General features: G+C 45.9%; 1 protein-coding gene across 1 annotated transcript in view; it reads right to left on the reverse strand.

The window, feature by feature from the left end:
• The window catches only part of LOC115154727 (serine/threonine-protein kinase PAK 3), a 57,446-nt gene that overhangs the window by 10,648 nt on the left and 25,319 nt on the right, over positions 1-21,479 (reverse strand). Inside the window, exons 2-9 of the mRNA XM_029701241.1 lie at positions 14,254-14,447; positions 11,276-11,376; positions 10,674-10,827; positions 10,444-10,481; positions 8,377-8,439; positions 6,513-6,656; positions 5,289-5,463; positions 4,564-4,627 (exon numbers count right to left, since the gene is read on the reverse strand). Coding sequence (XP_029557101.1) covers positions 4,564-4,627; positions 5,289-5,463; positions 6,513-6,656; positions 8,377-8,439; positions 10,444-10,481; positions 10,674-10,827; positions 11,276-11,376; positions 14,254-14,425 — 911 coding nt within the window. The 5' untranslated portion in view covers positions 14,426-14,447. The remainder of the gene's footprint in view (positions 1-4,563; positions 4,628-5,288; positions 5,464-6,512; positions 6,657-8,376; positions 8,440-10,443; positions 10,482-10,673; positions 10,828-11,275; positions 11,377-14,253; positions 14,448-21,479) is intronic.

Below are 21,479 nucleotides of genomic sequence, written 5' to 3' on the forward strand. Positions count from 1 at the left end.
ATGATCAGTGTTGTCAATTTAGCGACTTTTCCGCTATATTTAGTGTTTTCAGACCCCTCCAAAAAGAGGCTAGCGACAAATTCAGCTACATTTTAGGCTGCCTTCGGGGAGTTTCTTTGGTTTTGATAGCATTTAGAGACTTTTAGCACCCAATTCTAACACGTGGGAGAAGCTGTCTGTGCAACTGAAGTCACAGCGATAAGGCAGACACAGGCAGAGAATGCCAGCATCCCCTGACCTCTGCGAACAGTTTTTAATAACCTGTTGGGGCTAGGGGGCAGTATTTGCACGGCCGGATAAAAAACGTACCTGATTTAAACTGGTTACTACTCTTGCCCAGAAACGAGAATATGCATATAATTAGTAGATTTGGATAGAAAACACTCTAAAATTTCTAAAACTTTTTGAATGGTGTCTGTGAGTAACAGAACTCATATAACAGAACTCATATGGCAGGCCAAAACCTGAGAAGATTCCATACAGGAAGTGCCCTGTTTGACAAGTTGTTCTCCTTCTGTGGCATCTCTATCGAAAATACAGCATCTCTGCTGTAACGTGACATTTTCTAAGGCTTCCATTGGCTCCCAGAAGGCGCCAGAAAGTGGAATGACATCTCTCCTGTCTCTGGGCGAAAAACAGCAGGAGATTTTGTGAGTGGTCAGGCTGAGAACAGTGACACTGGAGATGCGCGTTCATGTGAATTCTCCATTTTTTTCTTTCAGCCTTTGAATGAATACAACGTCGCCCGGTTGGAATATTATCGCTATTTTACGAGAAAAATAGCATAAAAATTGATTTTAAACAGCGTTTGACATGCTTCGAAGTACGGTAATGGAATATTTTGAAATTTATTGTCACGAAATGCGCTCGCGCGTCACCCTTCGGATACTGACCTGAACGCACGAACAAAATGGAGGTATTTGAATATAACTATGGATTATTTGGAACCAAAACAACATTTGTTGTTGAAGTAGAAGTCCTGGGAGTGCATTCTGACGAAGAACAGCAAAGGTAATCCAATTTTTCTTATAGTAAATCTGAGTTTGGTGAGGGCCAAACTTGGTGGGTGTCAAATTAGCTAGCCGTGATGGCCGGGCTATGTACTCAGAATATTGCAAGATGTGCTTTCGCCGAAAAGCTATTTTAAAATCTGACACCACGATTGCATAAAGGAGTTCTGTATCTATAATTCTTAAAATAATTGTTATGTATTTTGTGAACGTTAATCGTGAGTAATTTAGTAAATTCACTGGAAGTTTGCGGTGGGTATGCTAGTTCTGAACATCACATGCTAATGTAAAAAGCTGTTTTTTGATATAAATATGAACTTGATTGAACAAAACATGCATGTATTGTATAACATAATGTCCTAGGAGTGTCATCTGATGAAGATCATCAAAGGTAGGTGCTGCATTTAGCTGTGGTTTTGGTTTTTGTGACATATATGCTTGCTTTGAAAATGGCTGTGTGATTATTTTTGGCAGGGTATTCTCCTGACATAATCTAATGTTTTGCTTTCGCTGTAAAGCCTTTTTGAAATCGGACAATGTGGTTAGATTAACGAGAGTCTTGTCTTTAAAATGGTGTAAAATAGTCATATGTTTGAGAAATTGAAGTTATAGCATTTTTGAGGTATTTGTATTTCGCGCCACGCGATTCCACTGTCTGTTGACTAGGTGGGACGCAAACGTCCCACCTTGCCCAGGGAGGTTAAGATTCATCCCAGAAGGACAGTAGCCGACACCATACCATCATTTCCTGTCAGGAGGCACTTGAGGCAACTACTATGAGACTGTCTACTGCTTCCTTTTGCTCCTTTGAGCAAATATCCTTTGAGTCCCTCCTTGATACTGTAGCGCACATGAAGACCTCCTCCTGCCCCTTGGACATGATCCCTCCTAGACTACTAAAAAAGGTTATGCCTACTGTTGGCCCCAACATTCTGTCTATTGTAAATAGCTCCCTGACCTCTGGCTCCTTCCCAGCCTATTTAAAAACTGCCCTGGTCCAACCTCTCCTTAAAAAGCCCAATCTAGAACCCTCCTCACTGAGTAATTATAGAGTCCCATCTCTAAACTGATTTTTTTTAATCCAAGATTTTAAAAGTAGCTTTCAAGCAATTGATGGCTTATTTGAGCATGAACAACTTATTTGAAAAATTCCAGACAGGCTTCCGCTCACTTCACAGCACGGAAACTGCTTTATTGACAGTCAGTAATGAGTTTTTTTGTGGGGGCTGTCGATGCCAGTGAACGCTCCATTCTAGCTCTTTCATATTTGTTGGCTGGAGAGGTGGTTGGGAATCTCCAGCATTGACCTTGACAGGTTAAGGTCATATCTATGAGGCAGACATTTCCCAGTGAGCATGGGTGGTTCAGTCTTGTCCCCAGAACCTATTCACTATGGTGTCCCCCAGGGTTCAATTCTGGGCCCCATCGTTTTCCCCTGTACATGCTTTCACTTGGTGACATAATCTGCAATTATAACATTCCGTTTCCCTGCTATGCGGATGGCACATAGCTTTATTTACTAATCAGATCCAGTGGCCAAGCTAGCGTAGCTACCCTTCACAAGTGTCTTGCTGACATCAAATGTTTGATGTCTGACAATTTTCTCCAGCTCAATGATAAGAAATCAGAGGTTGTTTTATTTGTCCCCCACCTTGCTAGAACCCAGATTGTAAATAACCTTGGTTATTTGTCTACCAATGTAAAGCCTACGGCCAAAAACCTTGGCGTCTTCTTTGACCCTTTACCTAAACCTCAAACTGAATGTTAAAAAGGTTATCCAGTCCTGCTTTTATCCTCTAAGAAATATAGCTAAAGTCAAGTATTTTATTCAGTCACTGATCTGAGCTACATGCTTTTATTTCCTCCCAACTAGAGTACTGTAACTCCTTGTATACATGTCTCAGTCAGAACTCACTCCATCGTCTACAGTTAGTTCAAAATGCTGCAGTTCTGCACCAGAAAATGTAACCATATCACACTTATTTTAGCTTCTGTGCCCCGGCTACCAGTCACTTTTAAAATAGATTAAATGTTATTAATCACGTTTAAGGATAGACTCGGTTTAGCCTCATCCTATATCTCTGATCTTTAATCTTCCTACGAGCCAGGACGCAGCCTCAGATCCTCTGGCAGGGCACTGTTGACCATTCCAAAGTTTAGATTGAAAACGAAAGGAGACAAGGCATCTGCCATTAGGGCCCCTAGACTTTGGAATGGTCTGCCAGAGGAGATCAGGCTTGCAGATTCAGTGCCTCTTAAATCCCTGCTGAAGTTTTCATCAAGTTTAAACTTTTATAAAGGTGCTTTTAATGTCTGATTTCAATTAGCAATCTGTCTCCTTCCTCCTGTCTTTGTTAGTACTTTTATATTATTATTTTATGATGTGAAGCACTTTGTTACCTGGCTTGAAAAGTGCTATACAAATAAAGTTAAGGTTATTAAGTTATTATTAGACAGAATGAAGTGGAAGACTGATTTCACAAGTCACAAGTCAGATCTTGAGTCAAGTTACACATCTCTCCCTCCCACTTCTCTCTCTCACTCTGTTCTCCTTGCCCTCTTCTCCCTCCCTCCATCCCTCCCTCCATCTATCCCCGAGACTGTCACGCTACACCAGTGTATTGCATTGTGAGAGTGTATGAATAATGAAAGAGTGTTCATGTTTGGTCCAGTCAGCTCTCATGGAGGCAGGCCCAGGCCCAGCCCAGGCCCAGCCCTCGCCCCTGACCAGGCCCAGCCCAGGCCCTGGCCCAGGCCCAGCCCAGGCCTAGCCCTGGCCCAGCCCTGGCCCCTGCCAAGGCCCAGCCCAGGCCCTGGCCCAGACACTGACACCCTGCAGCCAGCCAGGTAACGAACACTCTGTTATGTAGCTGTGCAACCAATCCATACTAATTATTGACTCATCAGGAATAGTCTCATGTGATCTATCTCCAGGTTTGTTAACAGCTCACATCCTTAGATAACATTTTCCTGCCGGTTCAATCAGAGGAATCTGTGTGTAACCACAGAGTAGTGTTCTTATCTTGTTGCACAGCTGTTTTCATTTATAGACAGTGTGTGTAGGTTGTCTGTCATCACCACCCACATTGATCAGGGGAGCCCTTAGGGGTGTGTTAGATGAGGCTGCACAGACAGAGTGCCTCTGCAGTGCTGGAGGGAGCTGGAAGCTGCTGTTGTTGTGTTCAGGACTGAGGTGGAGGGAGTGGTGATATCAGGGCTAAGCTCACCCGAAACTCCAGCTCTCTCCGAGAGAGAAGGAGAGAGAGAGAGAGAGAGAGAGAGAGAGAGAGAGAGAGAGAGAGAGAGAGAGAGCGCAGGCTGAGCTCATCGGGCCCACAGCCAAGCCTAGATACAGTTCTGATTTCCTCTCTACTTCTCTCTATTCTCTCTCAGACCCTTCATTCTTTCTCTCCTCTCTGGTCACTTCTGAGTGAGACTCCGTCTTTATTTCTCTCAGCTGACTACCAAAGACGCTGGGCTGACTACCAAAGAATACTTTGGTCCAATAAGAGAAAGTAAGTAGCTGGTGGATTTGGATTGAAGGTGGACTTACCCTTGTCCTATTTTCTCAAAGCGTGTGTACTTCTTTTTAGGGTCCCCCACACTCACAATGCTCCCTGGGAGGACAGAGAGAGGTGATTAGTGGAGAGTGTAGAGAGTGTGAGAGCATGACAATAGGGGGTCTAGGTCAGGCTGAGGCACACACACGCGCACACACACACACTGACACTGTGTCAGTGTCAGTGTCTGTGTCTGTGTCTGTGTCTGTGTCTGTGTCAGTGTCAGTGTCAGTGTCAGTGTCAGTGTCTGACACAGACACAGACACAGACACAGACACAGACACAGACACAGACACAGACACACACACACACAGACACACACACACACACACACACACACACACACACACACACAGCACGACCATGGAGAAGGCAACCCTGCATTACACACACACTCCTCTGCCCACGCCACTCAGGGATGTGGCCTGCTGTGGGGAATCGTACTGCAGCCAAATACACTGCTGCATGCTGAAAGGTTGGCCTGCTCAGTAGAGCACTGCTGATGTTTTTGGACAGGGACACAGGCAGACACTGCAGCACTCAGACTACGGAGGGGCGCTTGGCCATCCTAAGGCTGTAATCTCTGGCTTACTGAGCAGCCCACACTAATCACTGCAGTAGGATGGGTTTGGAGGCCTAGACACACAACACAGTACAGTTACAGCACACTCTCTATGGGACTCTTCATGCTCCATAGGTCCACAGAGAGACAACATACTCAGTCGCTCCAGAATCTCCTCGTCTGTCATCTTGGACTTCTTCTTCTGCCGGTCGGTGTTGCGGTACAGAGTGCTGGACGTGTTCTCTGGCTGGACCTGGGACTCCGGTGGGGTTGTGACCTCCTTCACAGGGGCGGGAGGCGCCAAGGGCTCGATGACAGAGCGGGTGTAGATCTGTACGGAGAGGAGCAGGACACAGTCACAGTCAGAGAGGAGCAGGACACAGTCACGGTCAGAGAGGAGCAGGACACAGTCACGGTCAGAGAGGAGCAGGACACAGTCACAGTCAGAGAGGAGCAGGACACAGTCAGAGAGAAGCAGGACACAGTCACAGTCAGAGAGGAGCAGGACACAGACACAGTCAGAGAGGAGCAGGACACAGACACAGTCAGAGAGGAGCAGGATACAGACACAGTCAGAGAGGAGCAGGACACAGTCACAGTCAGAGAGGAGCAGGACACAATCACGGTCAAAGAGGAGCAGGACACAGTCACGGTCAGAGAGGAGCAGGACACAGTCACGGTCAGAGAGGAGCAGGACACAGTCACAGTCAGAGAGGAGCAGGACACAGTCACAGTCAGAGAGGAGCAGGACACAGTCACAGTCAGAGAGGAGCAGGACACAGACACAGTCAGAGAGGAGCAGGCACAGACACAGTCAGAGAGGAGCAGGACACAGACACGGTCAGAGAGGAGCAGGACACAGTCACGGTCAGAGAGGAGCAGGACACAATCACGGTCAGAGAGGAGCAGGACACAGTCACGGTCAGAGAGGAGCAGGACACAGTCATGGTCAGAGAGGAGCAGGGCACAGTCATGGTCAGAGAGGAGCAGGACACAGTCACAGTCAGAGAGGAGCAGGACACAGTCACAGTCAGAGAGGAGCAGGACACAGTCACAGTCAGAGAGGAGCAGGACACAGTCACAGTCAGAGAGGAGCAGGACACAGTCACAGTCAGAGAGGAGCAGGACACAGTCACAGTCAGAGAGGAGCAGGACACAGTCACAGTCAGAGAGGAGCAGGACACAGTCACAGTCAGAGAGGAGCAGGACACAGACACAGTCAGAGAGGAGCAGGACACAGTCACAGTCAGAGAGGAGTAGGAAAACATGCACACTCTACAGCTCTGTAGTGAGTTGAGTTATTGAGGTGGTAAGACTGTAAGTCTGTCTAGATCTGTAACAAGGTTTTAAGTCATCGTTCATAACCTCAGTGTGACTCACAGATTTAGTGTGCTCAGGTCGAGGTGCGATGACGGGTGGAAGCTCATTGTCATCATCGTCATCCTCCTCCTCTTCTTCCTCCTCCTCCTCCTCTTCCTCTGACACAGGGGGCGCAATCGGGGGTTCTGTGGATGTCTTTGCACCCTGAGGGGTAAAACAAGGGGTCAGTGAGGAGGTCTGTAGTACGTTGGACTGTGACAATCTGACACCACTGGGACAGACTGCATCACCTGCATTACTGTCAATGGTTAGTCCAGGGACTCCTAATGTTCCATGTAATGAAGCATGTCCAAGCTCACAATAAACACCTTCTATTACAACAGGGTGCCCGGCTGTGAACTAGGACAGGGTAAAACAAAAAGATTGTAATGGATTTGACATGTGTAATTTGGAATGTAGCTATTTGACATGATCAGCTTGCTTAAACCTGGAGAGGATAGCTACTAGAATGGCTGATGGGCTGAGGTATGTACCAGAAAGAGAAAAGACAAGAGAGTGGGGGATGGCATGGATGGGATTTGGGTTGGGGGGGGGGGTTGTAGAGTAGTTACAGGGTGAGGTTTGAGAGTGAATCATTTTACAGCAAAAACAGAGTTAAAATGAGAGTTAAAACAGAGTTAAAATGAGAGTTAAAAACAGAGTTAAAATGAGAGTTAAAAACAGAGTTAAAATGAGAGTTAAAAATAGAGTTAAAAGGAGAGTTAAAAACAGAGTTAAAGTGAGAGTTAAAAACAGAGTTAAAGTGAGAGTTAAAAACAGAGTTAAAATGAGAGTTAAAAACAGTTCAAATGAGAAAACATGCTACAACAAGGCTAACAGGGATAATCTCTGTCGTGACGTATTTCCCTGTCAGCTCATAGAACTGCATTACACAGCATACAGTTGGACCTGGAGAACCAAACATGCAAAACAACCCCTGACCCAACACTCCAACTCCAACCAGAGCCACCAGTCTTACAGTACGGTAGGCCACAATACCGACTAGGACGGTGGTGAAAGAGCCATGCAAAGGCCCTCTCTATCATATTTGCTCCTCTATAAATGATTTCTAATGTCTCTCACCTCTGTACTGTACTCCATCATAAACACCATCATCTGGGTGAACCTGTTCTGTAAGGTGGGATAGACTTCATCCATCTCTAGCCTAAGTATGCAATGTAAGATGGCAAAGAATAGCCAAAGCAGCACAGCATAGCAGTAGTGGTGACTAGCTGCAGGCTATATGCAATGGTGGCAAGCCAGCAGTCCTTCGTTTAGCAGTGGAAGGTGGTTTGGTTTAAGCCCTGCCATGGGGAGATAAGAGGCGTCAGAGTTCTGAGAAGAGCCCCAGAGACAGAACAGATAGAGGTGAAGGCGACAGAGGAGATGAGAGGCTAGCTGGCTAGTGATAAGTAGCGCTAGGCTAGCAGGTTTCTACTGGGCCGTGTAGCCAGATCTAAACAGCCGATGGACTATTAAAGCAGAAACATATTGGCTATGTGGTGAACATGGGATCAGCCATGCAGGAATGTGAGTATCGTCACAGCCCTCTCAGGCATGCGCCTCACAGCCCTGGCAGTTAAAGGATGGGCCATTTGGAATTGGTTAAGGAAATGCTTACAGCCAAGTGGTGAAATGGAGATGCAGCCATTACATTACGAAATGTAGCCAGATTCAATTTAAATATAGAGAACGACGATGTCTCTAAAATCTCAAACATTTGCGGGATGGCAAGTCATGTTCATTGGTAAGTCATGTTCATTTTCATCCAATGGAGCCTGGATATCTGGGCAAATCTAGCATCAACAACATTAAGAGTTCAAAATGGTTCCATGTAGAGTATAGCCAATGTAGAGGTATGTGGAAAGTAATATGGAGGAGTTACCTTGTCAAATAATGCGCTGCAGGTTCTATGGCTGACAGGAGGCCCAGACGACAGCAGTCGGTTCTGAATGTGAAGGTTGAAAATGTGAGGATTTACTGAACACAGACCCACACAACATTACAGAGCTATGGACTGGACTACAGCGGGATGGGAGAGGGCAGAGGGCAGAGGGCAGGGGGCAGAGGGCAGGGGACAGAGGGCAGGGGACAGAGGGCAGGGGACAGAGGGCAGGGGACAGAGGGCAGGGGGCAGAGGGCAGAGGGCAGAGGGCAGGGGACAGAGGGCAGAGGGCAGAGGGCAGGGGGCAGAGGGCAGAGGACAGAGGGCAGGGGACAGAGGGCAGGGGGCAGAGGGCAGAGGGCAGGGGACAGAGGGCAGAGGGCAGGGGACAGAGGGCAGAGGGCAGGGGACAGAGGGCAGGGGGCAGGGGACAGAGGGCAGGGGGCAGAGGGCAGGGGGCAGAGGGCAGAGGGCAGGGGACAGAGGGCAGGGGGCAGAGGGCAGGGGACAGAGGGCAGAAGGCAGGGGACAGAGGGCAGAGGGCAGGGGGCAGAGGGCGGAGGGCAGAGGGCAGGGGGCAGAGGGCAGGGGACAGAGGGCAGGGGACAGAGGGCAGAGGGCAGGGGGCAGAGGGCAGGGGACAGAGGGCAGGGGGCAGAGGGCAGGGGACAGAGGGCAGGGGACAGAGGGCAGGGGGCAGAGGGCAGGGGGCAGAGGGCAGGGGGCAGAGGGCAGGGGACAGAGGGCAGGGGACAGAGGGCAGGGGACAGGGGACAGAGGGCAGAGGGCAGGGGACAGAGGGCAGGGGACAGAGGGCAGGGGACAGGGGGCAGGGGGCAGGGGGCAGGGGGCAGAGGGCAGGGGACAGGGGACAGGGGACAGGGGGCAGAGGGCAGAGGGCAGAGGGCAGGGGACAGGGGACAGGGGGCAGAGGGCAGAGGGCAGAGGGCAGGGGACAGGGGGCAGAGGGCAGAGGGCAGAGGGCAGGGGACAGGGGGCAGAGGGCAGAGGGCAGAGGGGAGAGGGCAGGGGACCGCTACGGAGTAATGGGGAATAAATGACATCATCAACATCTAACTACAGATTAATGGATCCTCACATACTGAGGAGAGATTTTCATGGGTGAAGAGACACAAATCATGTTTTGGGGAGTGGAGATGCCAAGGTGATCACTACAGTGATATTAGTGGCAGAACCTTTTGCTTCTGGACTGTAACTTAACACCACCATATTATTACAGATATCAGAGGGCTGAGCGATTGAGAGGTGTGGTACCCACTGCCAGGCTCAGGAACCGGCTCCTTACGGACCTGCTCTATCAACACTTCATCAGGACCCTCAGAGTGCTGGGAGCCTGCTCCAGACATAGCAAAACCATAATAGAGAAAAGTGCCCCCGTGCTCAGACTCCTCACACCCAAGCCAGAGGTAAAGTACCAACAGACAGAAAGACTAAATGCAGGCGAGTGCACATGACCTCTGAGTCTTCTTTCTCAGTCCACCAATGAAACGTTACTCTGACAGAGACACCGTCCAAAGAATGTTTAGTCAATAGCAACTTTTCCCCCAAATCAAATCAAATCAAATTGTATTGGTCACATACACACGGTTAGCAGATGTTAATGCGAGTGTAGCGAAATGCTTGTGCTTCTAGTTCCGACTGGAACTTACCAGTCTAGCTATCATACAGTGAGGAGATTGGTTCCATCACTTGTGTAGACAGTTACCCGTACACAACTACTGATTAAGGGCCTATAGGGACAATGGTTTTCAAAATATATGAAATATGACAGAACGGTTCATTATTAAAATAAACTGAGCCATTGTGGCAGCCCAGAGAGAGTCATTAGGCTGATTTCCAAAGGGCCGTTTAGACTCTGAGACAGTCATGTGAGGTCAGGGAAATGATAATAGACAGTCTTTGCTTACAGTCCTTACAAAAGCTCCACAGCACTCTACGTCTGAGGAGAGAATACTACAACGCGCTCATATTTTGTTTCTCGTTCAATAAACGTGGGCTAATTAGCTGTTGAGAGGAAAGGAACGTTTGAAATGGATGAGCACTTACCAGAGTGTTGACTGCTATGTATCCATGCGCGGATTTGTCTGAAAGAGAAAGGAATCATTGGCCCACGTCCAATTCTCTTACAGTGACAACACGCTGACAACACGCTGACAGATCCGCATGTAGACTCTCCGATAAATAGTCAGCTTTTGCTCAGTAGCACATTTTTTGTTCGATTCAGAAAACGTAAGACAAAGAGATGATCTGGGCGTCGTGTGTTTGTGTGTTCTCACCTCCGGAGGTGAAACTCATGTATTTCTGGTTGTTGACCGTCTCTTTGGAGTCGTAGAACTTCAGCACGTCCAGCACGGCCTGAGGGTTCTTCTTCTGCTCCAGCTTGGTGATGTTGGAGGTCTGAAGGAGGCGCGCCCACTGCTCTGGGATGCCCTGGGGGAGAGAGGTCACAGGTCATAGGTCAGGGGTTAGATGCACTCTGACCTCATTGCTACCGCCACTGCACACCTTTTCATGTCTGGGTTATAATTAACAAGTAGTGGTAATATGGGTGATAAGGGTGTACTAATAGCTACTACTAGACGCCTTCCTTGTCTGTGATGTACTGTATCAATATATGCCCTGGAAATACCTTGATCTGTCACTTAGAGATGTACTATTGGACTATAAATTGTGCCTTCCTGTAATATACTTATGCTAAAATGTTTATTCTATTCTAATAAGTCATTTACTTCATGTTCGTATTCTTATCTTGTATTAGTTCTTATTGTTGTTGCGTTGTCGAGAAGGAACCTGCAAGTAAGCATTTCATTAGACGGTGTATACCACGTGTATCCTGTACATACGACTAAAATAATTTGAAAGTGAAACTGAAACTTACAGTGAACTCCCCTGTAACAGCGTCAAAACCAACATGTATGGTGTGCTCAAAGTCTGAAGGCAGGGAGATCTCAGGACGCTCCTTCTCCTTCTTCTTGTTTGCTGCACGGAGGAACAAAAGAACATGCAGATCTATTTCTAATACATACACAGGGATTTTAAGGCGATATACAGTGCCTTCGGAAAGTATTCAGACCCCTTGACTTTTTCCACATTTTGTTACATTACAGCCTTATTCTAAAATGGATTTTTTTTTTAAAATACTCAGCAATCTACACACATCGCCCCATAATGACAAAGCAAAAACAGGATTTTAGAAATGTTTGCACATTTATAAAAAATAAAAACACACCCATTGCTATGCGACTCGAAATTGAGCTCAGGTGCATCCTGTTTCCATTGATCATCCTTGAGATGTTTCTACAACTTGATTGGAGTCCACCTGTGGTAAATTCAAATGATTGGACATTATTTGGAAAGGCACACACCTGTCCTTATAAGGTCCCACTGTTGACAGCGAATGTCAGAGCAAAAACCAAGCAATGAGGTTGAAGGAATTGTTCATATAGCTCCGAGACAGGAATGTGTCGAGGCACAGATCTGGGGAAGGGTACCAAAACATTTCTGCAGCATTGAAAGTCCCCAAGAACACAGTGGCCTCCATCATTCTTAAATGGAAGAAGTTTGAAACCACCAAGACTCTTCCTAGAGCCGTCCGCCCGGCCAAACTGAGCAACCGGAGGAGAAGGGCCTTGGTCAGGGAGGTGACCAAGAACCCGATAGTCACTCTGATAGAACTCTAGAGTTGCTCTGTGGAGATGGGAGGACCTTCCAGAAGAACAACCATCTCCGCAGCACTCCACCAATCAGGTCTTTATGGTAAAGTGGCCAGACGGATCCCACTCCTCAGTAAAAGACACATGACAGCCTGCTTGGAGTTTGCCAAAAGGCACCTAAAGACTCTCAGACCATGAGAAACAAGATTCTCTGGTCTGAAGAAACCAAGATTGAACTCTTTGGCCTGAATGCCAAGCATCAGGTCTGGAGGAAACCTGGCACCATCCCCTACGGTGAAGCATGGTGGTGGCAATCATGCTGTGGGAATGTTTTTCAGCTGCGGGGACTGGGAGACTAGTCAGGACCGAAGCAAAGATGAACAGAGCAAAGTACAGAAAAATCCTTCATGAAAATCTGCTCCAGAGCGCATAGTACCTCCAACTGGGGGCAAAGGTTCACATTCCAACAGGACAATGACCCTAAGCACACAGCCAAGACAACGCAGGAGCTGCTTCTGAACAAGTCTCTGAATGCCCTTGAGTGGCCCAGACAGAGCTCGGACTTGAACCCAATCGAACATCTCTGGAGAGACCTGACTATAGCTGTGCAGCAACAATCCCCATCCAACTTGACAGAGCTTGAGAGGATCTGCAGAGAAGAATGAGAGGATCTGCAGAGAAGAAACTCCACAAATACAGGTAAGCTTGTCGCGTCATACCCAAGAAGACTCAAGGCTGTAATCGCTGCCAAAGTTGCTTCAACAAAGTACTGAGTAAAGGGTCTGAATACTTACAGTACCAGTCAAAAGTTTGGACACTCCTACTCATTCAAGGGTTTTTCTTTATTTTTACAATTTTCTACATTGTAGAATAATAGTGAAGACAACAAAACTATGACATAACACATATGGAATCATGTAGTAACCAAAAAAGTGTTAATCAAAACAAAATATATTTTATATTTCACATTCTTCAAAGTAGCCACCCTTTGCCTTGATGATAGCTTTACACACTCTTGACATTCTATCAACCAGTTTCACCTGGAATGCTTTTCCAACCGTATTGAAGGAGTTCCCACATATGCTGAACACTTGTTGGCTGCTTTTCCTTCATTCTGTGGTCCAAATGTCAAGTGTCTTCACTGACATTTTCAACCTCTCCCTGACTGAGTATGTAATACCTACATGTTTCAAGCAGACCACCATAGTCCCTGTGCCCAAGGAAGCGAAGTTAACCTTAGCACTCACGTCGGTAGCCATGAAGTGCTTTGATAGGCTGGTCATGCCTCACATCAACAGCATCCTCCTGGATAACCTAGACCCACTCAAATTTGTATACCGCCCCAACAGATCCACAGATGACGCAATTTCAATCGCACTCCACACTGCCCTTTCCCACCTGGACAAAAGGAACACCTATGTGAGAATGCTGTTCATTGACTACAGCTCAGCGTTCTTTGAAGAATCTCAAATATAAAATATATTTTGATTTGTTTAATACTTTTTTGGTTACTACATGATTCCATATGCGTTATTTCATAGTTGTGATGTCTTAACTATTACTCAATGTAGAAAATAGTAAAAATAAAGAAAAACCCTTGTTTCCAAACTTTTGACTGGTACTCTATATAAATGTTTTTTTTTTTTTTACATTTTTAATAAAAACTGTTTTTTCTTTGTCATTATGGGGTATTGAGTGTGGATTGTTGAGGAAAAAACAATTTAATACATTTTAGAATAAGGCTGTAACCTTATCAAAATATAGAAATGGTCAAGGGGTCTGAATACTTTCCGAATGCACTGTACGTTAAAATCGGTGTCATTATTCTTGAACAGTGATTTTCAATATTTTTGGAATAAGAACTGTGTTTACAAGGATTGTGTGGCTCTAGCAACTTTTATATAACTGAGATTGTTTCACTTTTTTGCCGAGGGCAGAGCTAAAAATAAATACAATACCCATATCCCAAATTGCATAGCTCAGAGAGGGCTCCTAGCCCTAATAAAACAGTGATGTTACTCTATCACTGATCAACGGGTTCCTTGTTTTCACTTGACCTCGTGAGCCAGTGAGGATGTCTCGGGTTTCGTGGAAACGCAAAAGAACTCCAGGCCTAGTTTTTCATATTTAGGTGACGTGGTCAGGACATACTCAGGGCCCTAGTTCTGTACTATAGTAAAGGGTGATGCAGATGTCTACTCACTCTTGTCTCCTCCAGGGAAGATGGAGCGCAGGCGAACCTTCTTGTTCTTCTCTTCAGGAGCCATTGGGAGAGGTTTGGAGCCGTGATTCACTGATGAAGAGTCTCGGGAACTACTGTTCATTCTCAAGGGAGGGGCTGGCGGTTTCTCTTCAATATCGACACTATCGGACATCTTTAGTAACACTCACAGTATCCTAGGACGAAGGGAAAAAACAAGAGAGAGCATGAGGCTATGATAGAAAATATGTAAGGGATTCTTAGGATCAAAGTGGAAAGAGGGAAGAGAGCCATGCCTACAGGCTCTCCCCTGAGATATCAAAATATACTCGAAATCCACCACTCCCTCTGCACACTGCAGGCTTTAAACCGATCAACATCCATCCCACATTTAAAAGTATTTTTCATCCCAAATAACTGAATCAAGAAATGTGAGGAATGTTGTAATGGTTTTGAACTTGAGTACAAATGCTGTAAGACTTTGTCAGGAGTTCAACAAAACTCTACAAGGTAACAGACTTTGGATGGCTGTCTGTCTCCCCCTCACTGTGTAATGTTTGCTGTCAGTAGAGGCATGAGCAGCCTCAAGCCAGCGTGTTTAAATCTCCATGGGTCCCAAGAAGGGCTCTCTCTGTGCTCCAAGGGGGCATAATATCCCATAATCTGTCTTTACTTAGACCTACAATTTCCTGTCATAGTTTCACTCTCTGGTTCCTAATCCTTTTCTTGAAGGAAGGCCTCTGTGTTCAGGAACTACTCTGTGTGATGTTTTGGATCTGCCGTGTGCCGGAGGAAAAAACAATCCAATCACAAGACTCACAGACTGGAAAACATCGAGCTATAAAACCATGTTTAAATCTAAATTAATACATTCAACAGAAGCTCCAAGTAGATTACAGATCTTTGCTGAGATCATCGTCTGCTGAGATGATGGAGAGAAACTGACAAGAAAGTGTGTAGTATGGAGACTGCAGCCCATCGACTTACATTCATCTAGGGGGAGATAAATCCACTCGTACACATCTGACTTCATTAGGAAGCATCTGTAAACAGACTATTTAGTCCTCAGCATAGTCAAACCGTTACATCCCTGATGTAAAATCCTGGACTACTGTACTACTGCAGTTGTAGCCTATACAGTATTTTCCATGTGTAACCTGATAATCGGAGATTCAACCATGCCTCAGTACAAACAGACGCTCCCAGTTATTAAAACACACTTGACATTCAAATCGATCAATGTTTATGTAGGCCCACGACGAAACATGTTTCAGAAACATATCTCACCTTTTGCAGTGTATGTCACATTGTGTTCCATTACATTGCTGTGCCTGTAACACTTCACACAACTTCACACAACTTCACACAACATCCTCTCAGGCGTCTCTGAACCTAAATGTGAATATGTGAGGCGGACGTTTGGGCCAGCGATTTAGAATGTGTGTTATAGGGCATGGCTGCTCAGCTGCAGCAAGGGTAGGGCCCAGTAAGGGTAGGGACCCAGTAAGGGTAGGGACCCAGTAAGGGTAGGGCCTAGGTTAGGAGCTAAGGTTAGGGCAGTAATATAATATGAAGCAGAGGTTCCAACTGAGTTTCTTATTTTCCTCTGCTGCTCTCTTACATTGTTATTGCAGCTGTGGGCTTTTGAAGCCCTCTCCTGGAGCATCAGGACCAGGGTAATATAATGACAGTGACAGGAGCATGCTCTGCATAGTAAACAGTAGGCCCTCTAGGAATGGCAGCAGCATACAGGACAGTGAGACAGAGCTGCAGCTTGCCGTAGAACAGGCCCCTAGTTAGGGATTACAACTACATCAGGAACATTGGCCTATTTAGGTAATGTGGAGAGGGCTCCCGGATAAAGATGGGATAGCCATCTGGAAGAATCTATGGGGGATTCATCTGTGCAAGTTAAGGTTAGGCTGAAGACAGCATACTCATTGTCAACCTGAACCCTGTTGACTACAGTTTGAGATGAGGGAAACCGCTACAGATTCAGTTAAATTAGGGTAATTCCCTCTCCCAATGTAAACAAGAGAAAGTCAATGAAGCGCAGCCTTCAAGTGACAGCACATTTTTCTCAGGCTGTTAGAAGGACGCGAGCTAATGAGCTGTTTGGCGCTGGAATGGTGCTAATGATGTCCAATGACTTTGTTCGACTGTGAAATCGCAACCGGGATATGGAGAGTGAGAGCTGGGCTACATGTTCATATCTCTCAACCCCTCCCTCATCCTCAATCCTTCCATCCTCCATCTTAGGCTCTTTTCACAGCCTCGCCCTGAGGCCCATCATGTGATTTACAGTCGAACAGTCTCAGGGCCACACAGCCTCTTAGACTGGAGACCTACATTAGTGAACAAAGGCCACCAGGCAGCACAGGATTCACTCCCGGGCCACTTGCAAATGTCTGTCTGTGTGTCAAATCAAATCGAAGCTTATTGGTCGCGTATACTGTTTATAGCTGGTGCGGCGAAATGCTTATGTTACTGTCGCCTAAAAATACAGTAAAACGTCAAACAAGTTCACAAATCATTTTAATGTAAAAAAAAAAAAAAGTACTAAAAAGTACAACAAGAAATGAAGAATGAACGTCGGGACGAATCCAATTAACAAACCAGATAGCACTGTAACATTAATCAAAATGCAATCTATACGCACATACAGAGGATGAATTTACACCAGATATACTAAGAATTATATGTACATTAGTAGATATATTAGAGTGAGCTATATCAAAAATCCAGTATATGCTGTGTGTAAAAACAGTGTAACTAAATACAAAGTACAGTAGTAGAAATATTAGAAAGAGCTATGTCGGGAATACAATACTGAAAGAGATGGAGACCTGCACACTGTGGAAAAATGAATAAATCCAAAACTGAGGCTTGAATGCAAAAAAATATGTTTATCAGAACATCATGGTGCCCAAAAAATCATAGTGCAAGAAAGGGCATAAATGAAATGTGAAAACAATCACAAGCGTTGCAGGAATTCAGTTTTTGTGAAACATTGTGAAACGGGAAGTGTCCAGTGGTTCAATGTCTCTATGACATGGGACAGCAGTGTTTGCTGTGTGTGAGTGGGTGAGTGTGTATGTGTGTGTGTTTGTGAGCATGAGGTGTGTGTGATAGCTTGTGTGTGTTTTGTGTGAGTGAGTGTGTGTGTATCACCTGGTAGACGGCTAGAGATGGCTGTTCAACAGTCTGATGGCCTGGTAATAGAAGCAGTTCAACAGTCTGATGGTCTGGTAATAGAAGCAGTTCAACAGTCTGATGGCCTGGTAATAGAAGCTGTTCAACAGTCTGATGGTCTGGTAATAGAAGCAGTTCAACAGTCTGATGGTCTGGTAATAGAAGCAGTTCAACAGTCTGATGGTCTGGTAATAGAAGCAGTTCAACAGTCTGATGGCCTGGTAATAGAAGCAGTTCAACAGTCTGATGGTCTGGTAATAGAAGCAGTTCAACAGTCTGATGGCCTGGTAATAGAAGCAGTTCAACAGTCTGATGGTCTGGTAATAGAAGCTGTTCAACAGTCTGATGGTAATAGAAGCTGTTCAACAGTCTGATGGTCTGGTAATAGAAGCAGTTCAACAGTCTGATGGTCTGGTAATAGAAGCAGTTCAACAGTCTGATGGCCTGGTAATAGAAGCAGTTCAACAGTCTGATGGTCTGGTAATAGAAGCAGTTCAACAGTCTGATGGTCTGGTAATAGAAGCTGTTCAACAGTCTGATGGCCTGGTAATAGAAGCTGTTCAACAGTCTGATGGTCTAGTAATAGAAGCTGTTCAACAGTCTGATGGCCTGGTAATAGAAGCAGTTCAACAGTCTGATGGTAATAGAAGCTGTTCAACAGTCTGATGGTAATAGAAGCTGTTCAACAGTCTGATGGTCTGGTAATAGAAGCAGTTCAACAGTCTGATGGCCTGGTAATAGAAGCAGTTCAACAGTCTGATGGTAATAGAAGCTGTTCAACAGTCTGATGGTAATAGAAGCTGTTCAACAGTCTGATGGTAATAGAAGCTGTTCAACAGTCTGATGGCCTGGTAATAGAAGCTGTTCAACAGTCTGATGGTCTGGTAATAGAAGCAGTTCAACAGTCTGATGGCCTGGTAATAGAAGCAGTTCAACAGTCTGATGGTAATAGAAGCAGTTCAACAGTCTGATGGTAATAGAAGCTGTTCAACAGTCTGATGGCCTGGTAATAGAAGCTGTTCAACAGTCTGATGGTCTGGTAATAGAAGCAGTTCAACAGTCTGATGGCCTGGTAATAGAAGCTGTTCAACAGTCTGATGGTAATAGAAGCAGTTCAACAGTCTGATGGCCTGGTAATAGAAGCTGTTCAACAGTCTGATGGCCTGGTAATAGAAGCAGTTCAACAGTCTGATGGCCTGGTAATAGAAGCAGTTCAACAGTCTGATGGTCTGGTAATAGAAGCTGTTCAACAGTCTGATGGCCTGGTAATAGAAGCAGTTAAACAGTCTGATGGCCTGGTAATAGAAGCAGTTCAACAGTCTGATGGTCTGGTAATAGAAGCTGTTCAACAGTCTGATGGCCTGGTAATAGAAGCTGTTCAACAGTCTGATGGTCTAGTAATAGAAGCTGTTCAACAGTCTGATGGCCTGGTAATAGAAGCAGTTCAACAGTCTGATGGTAATAGAAGCTGTTCAACAGTCTGATGGTAATAGAAGCTGTTCAACAGTCTGATGGTCTGGTAATAGAAGCAGTTCAACAGTCTGATGGCCTGGTAATAGAAGCAGTTCAACAGTCTGATGGTAATAGAAGCTGTTCAACAGTCTGATGGTAATAGAAGCTGTTCAACAGTCTGATGGTAATAGAAGCTGTTCAACAGTCTGATGGCCTGGTAATAGAAGCTGTTCAACAGTCTGATGGTCTGGTAATAGAAGCAGTTCAACAGTCTGATGGCCTGGTAATAGAAGCAGTTCAACAGTCTGATGGTAATAGAAGCAGTTCAACAGTCTGATGGTAATAGAAGCTGTTCAACAGTCTGATGGCCTGGTAATAGAAGCTGTTCAACAGTCTGATGGTCTGGTAATAGAAGCAGTTCAACAGTCTGATGGCCTGGTAATAGAAGCTGTTCAACAGTCTGATGGTAATAGAAGCAGTTCAACAGTCTGATGGCCTGGTAATAGAAGCTGTTCAACAGTCTGATGGCCTGGTAATAGAAGCAGTTCAACAGTCTGATGGCCTGGTAATAGAAGCAGTTCAACAGTCTGATGGTCTGGTAATAGAAGCTGTTCAACAGTCTGATGGCCTGGTAATAGAAGCAGTTAAACAGTCTGATGGCCTGGTAATAGAAGCTGTTCAACAGTCTGATGGCCTGGTAATAGAAGCTGTTCAACAGTCTGATGGCCTGGTAATAGAAGCTGTTCAACAGTCTGATGGCCTGGTAATAGAAGCTGTTCAACAGTCTGATGGTCTGGTAATAGAAGCTGTTCAACAGTCTGATGGTCTGGTAATAGAAGCAGTTTTTTTGTCTCTCGGCCTTGGCACTGATGCATCTGTACTGACTCCGTCTGCCAGACAGTAGCGGAGTAAACCGTCTGTGGCTCAGGTCCTTAATTATCTTTTTGGCCTTCCTTTGACACAGAGTGCTGTAAATGTCCTGGAGGGCAGGCATCATGCCCCCGATGATACGTTGGGCTGACCGCACAGAGCCATGCGGTTGAGGACGGTGCAGTTGCCATATCAGGCAGTGATGCAGCCCGACAGAATCTGTAGAAGCTCGTGAAGGTCTTAGGGGTCATGCCAAATTTCTTCAGCTGACTGAAGTTGTAGGGGCGCTGTTGTCTTCACCACGGTGTCGGTGTGGTGAGACCATTCCAGCTCCTCAGTGATACGCACACCGAGGAACTTTGAAGCTTTTGACCCTATCCACTGTGGCCCGTCAATGAGGATGGGAGCATGCTTCCTCTTCTGTCTCCTGAAGTCCACGGTTAGCTCCTTTGTTTTGTTGATGTTGAGGGAGAGGTTATTTTCCTGGCACCAATCCACCAGGGCTCTGACCTCCTCCCTGTAGGCTGTCTCATTGTTGTTGCTAATCAGTCCTAACACTGACGTGTCGTTAGCAAACTTGATGAGTTGGAGTCGTGCTTGGCCACGCAGTCGTGGAAATCTAGGACCCAATTGCACAGGGAGGAGTTCAGACCCAAGGCCCTAAGCTTAGTGACAAGTTTAGAGAACACTACGGTGTTAAAAGCTGAGCTATAGTTTATCAACAGGATTCTCACATAGGTATTCCTCTTATCCAGGTGGGATAGGGCGGTGTGCAGTGCAATGGCGATTGCGTTGTCCGTGGATCTGTTGGGGCGGTATGCAAATTGTAGTGGTTCAATGGAGGTGGAGATGATATGGTCCTTGATTAGCCTTTCAAAGCACTTCATGATGACAGAAGTGAATGCTACTGGGCGATAGTCATTTAGTTCAGTTACCTTAGCTTGCTTGGGTATAGGAACAATGGTGGCCATCTTGAAGCAAGTGGGAATGACAGACTGGGATAGTGAGAGGTTGAACATTTCCGTAAACATTCCAGCCAGCTGGTCTGCGCAAGCTCTGAGAGCGTGGCTTGGTATGCCGTCTGGGCCAGCAGCCTTGCGAGGGTTAACACGCTTGAAGGTCCTACTCATGTCAGCTACAGAGATCGGGAGCCCGCAGTCCTCTTGAGCAGCGGGGGTCCATGTCGGCGGCTCTGTGTTGTTTTCCTCGAAGTGGGTGAAAAAGGTGTGCTGTTTTTCCCTTTATAATCCATGACACTCTGAAGTCCCTGCCACATATGTCTCGTGTCTCAGCCATTGAATTGCGACTCCACATTTTCCCTGTACTGTCTTTTTGCCTCTTTGATTGTCTTGCGGAGGTCATAGGTGGTCTGTTTGTACTCCGTCCATTTTTCCAGTCACCTTGCCGTGGTTAAATGCGTTGATTCTCGCTTTCAGTTTTGTGCAAATGCTGCTATCTATCCGCGGATTTTGGTTTGGATATATTCTAATTGTCACTATAGGAACAATATCTTCTATGCACTTTCTGATGAACCCAGAGACAGAGTATTCGTTGATGTTATTCCCAGAGGCAGCCCGGAACATATCCCTGTCCACATGAACAAAACAGTCTTGTAGCATGGATTCCGATTGGTCAGACCAGCATTGTACAAACCTTACCACAGGTGCCTTTTCTCATGAGATAATGGGATTGGCATTTGATCGTGAGGTATTCCA

This window comes from Salmo trutta, chromosome 19 (assembly GCF_901001165.1).
Source record: "Salmo trutta chromosome 19, fSalTru1.1, whole genome shotgun sequence".
Lineage (NCBI taxonomy): Eukaryota > Metazoa > Chordata > Actinopteri > Salmoniformes > Salmonidae > Salmo > Salmo trutta.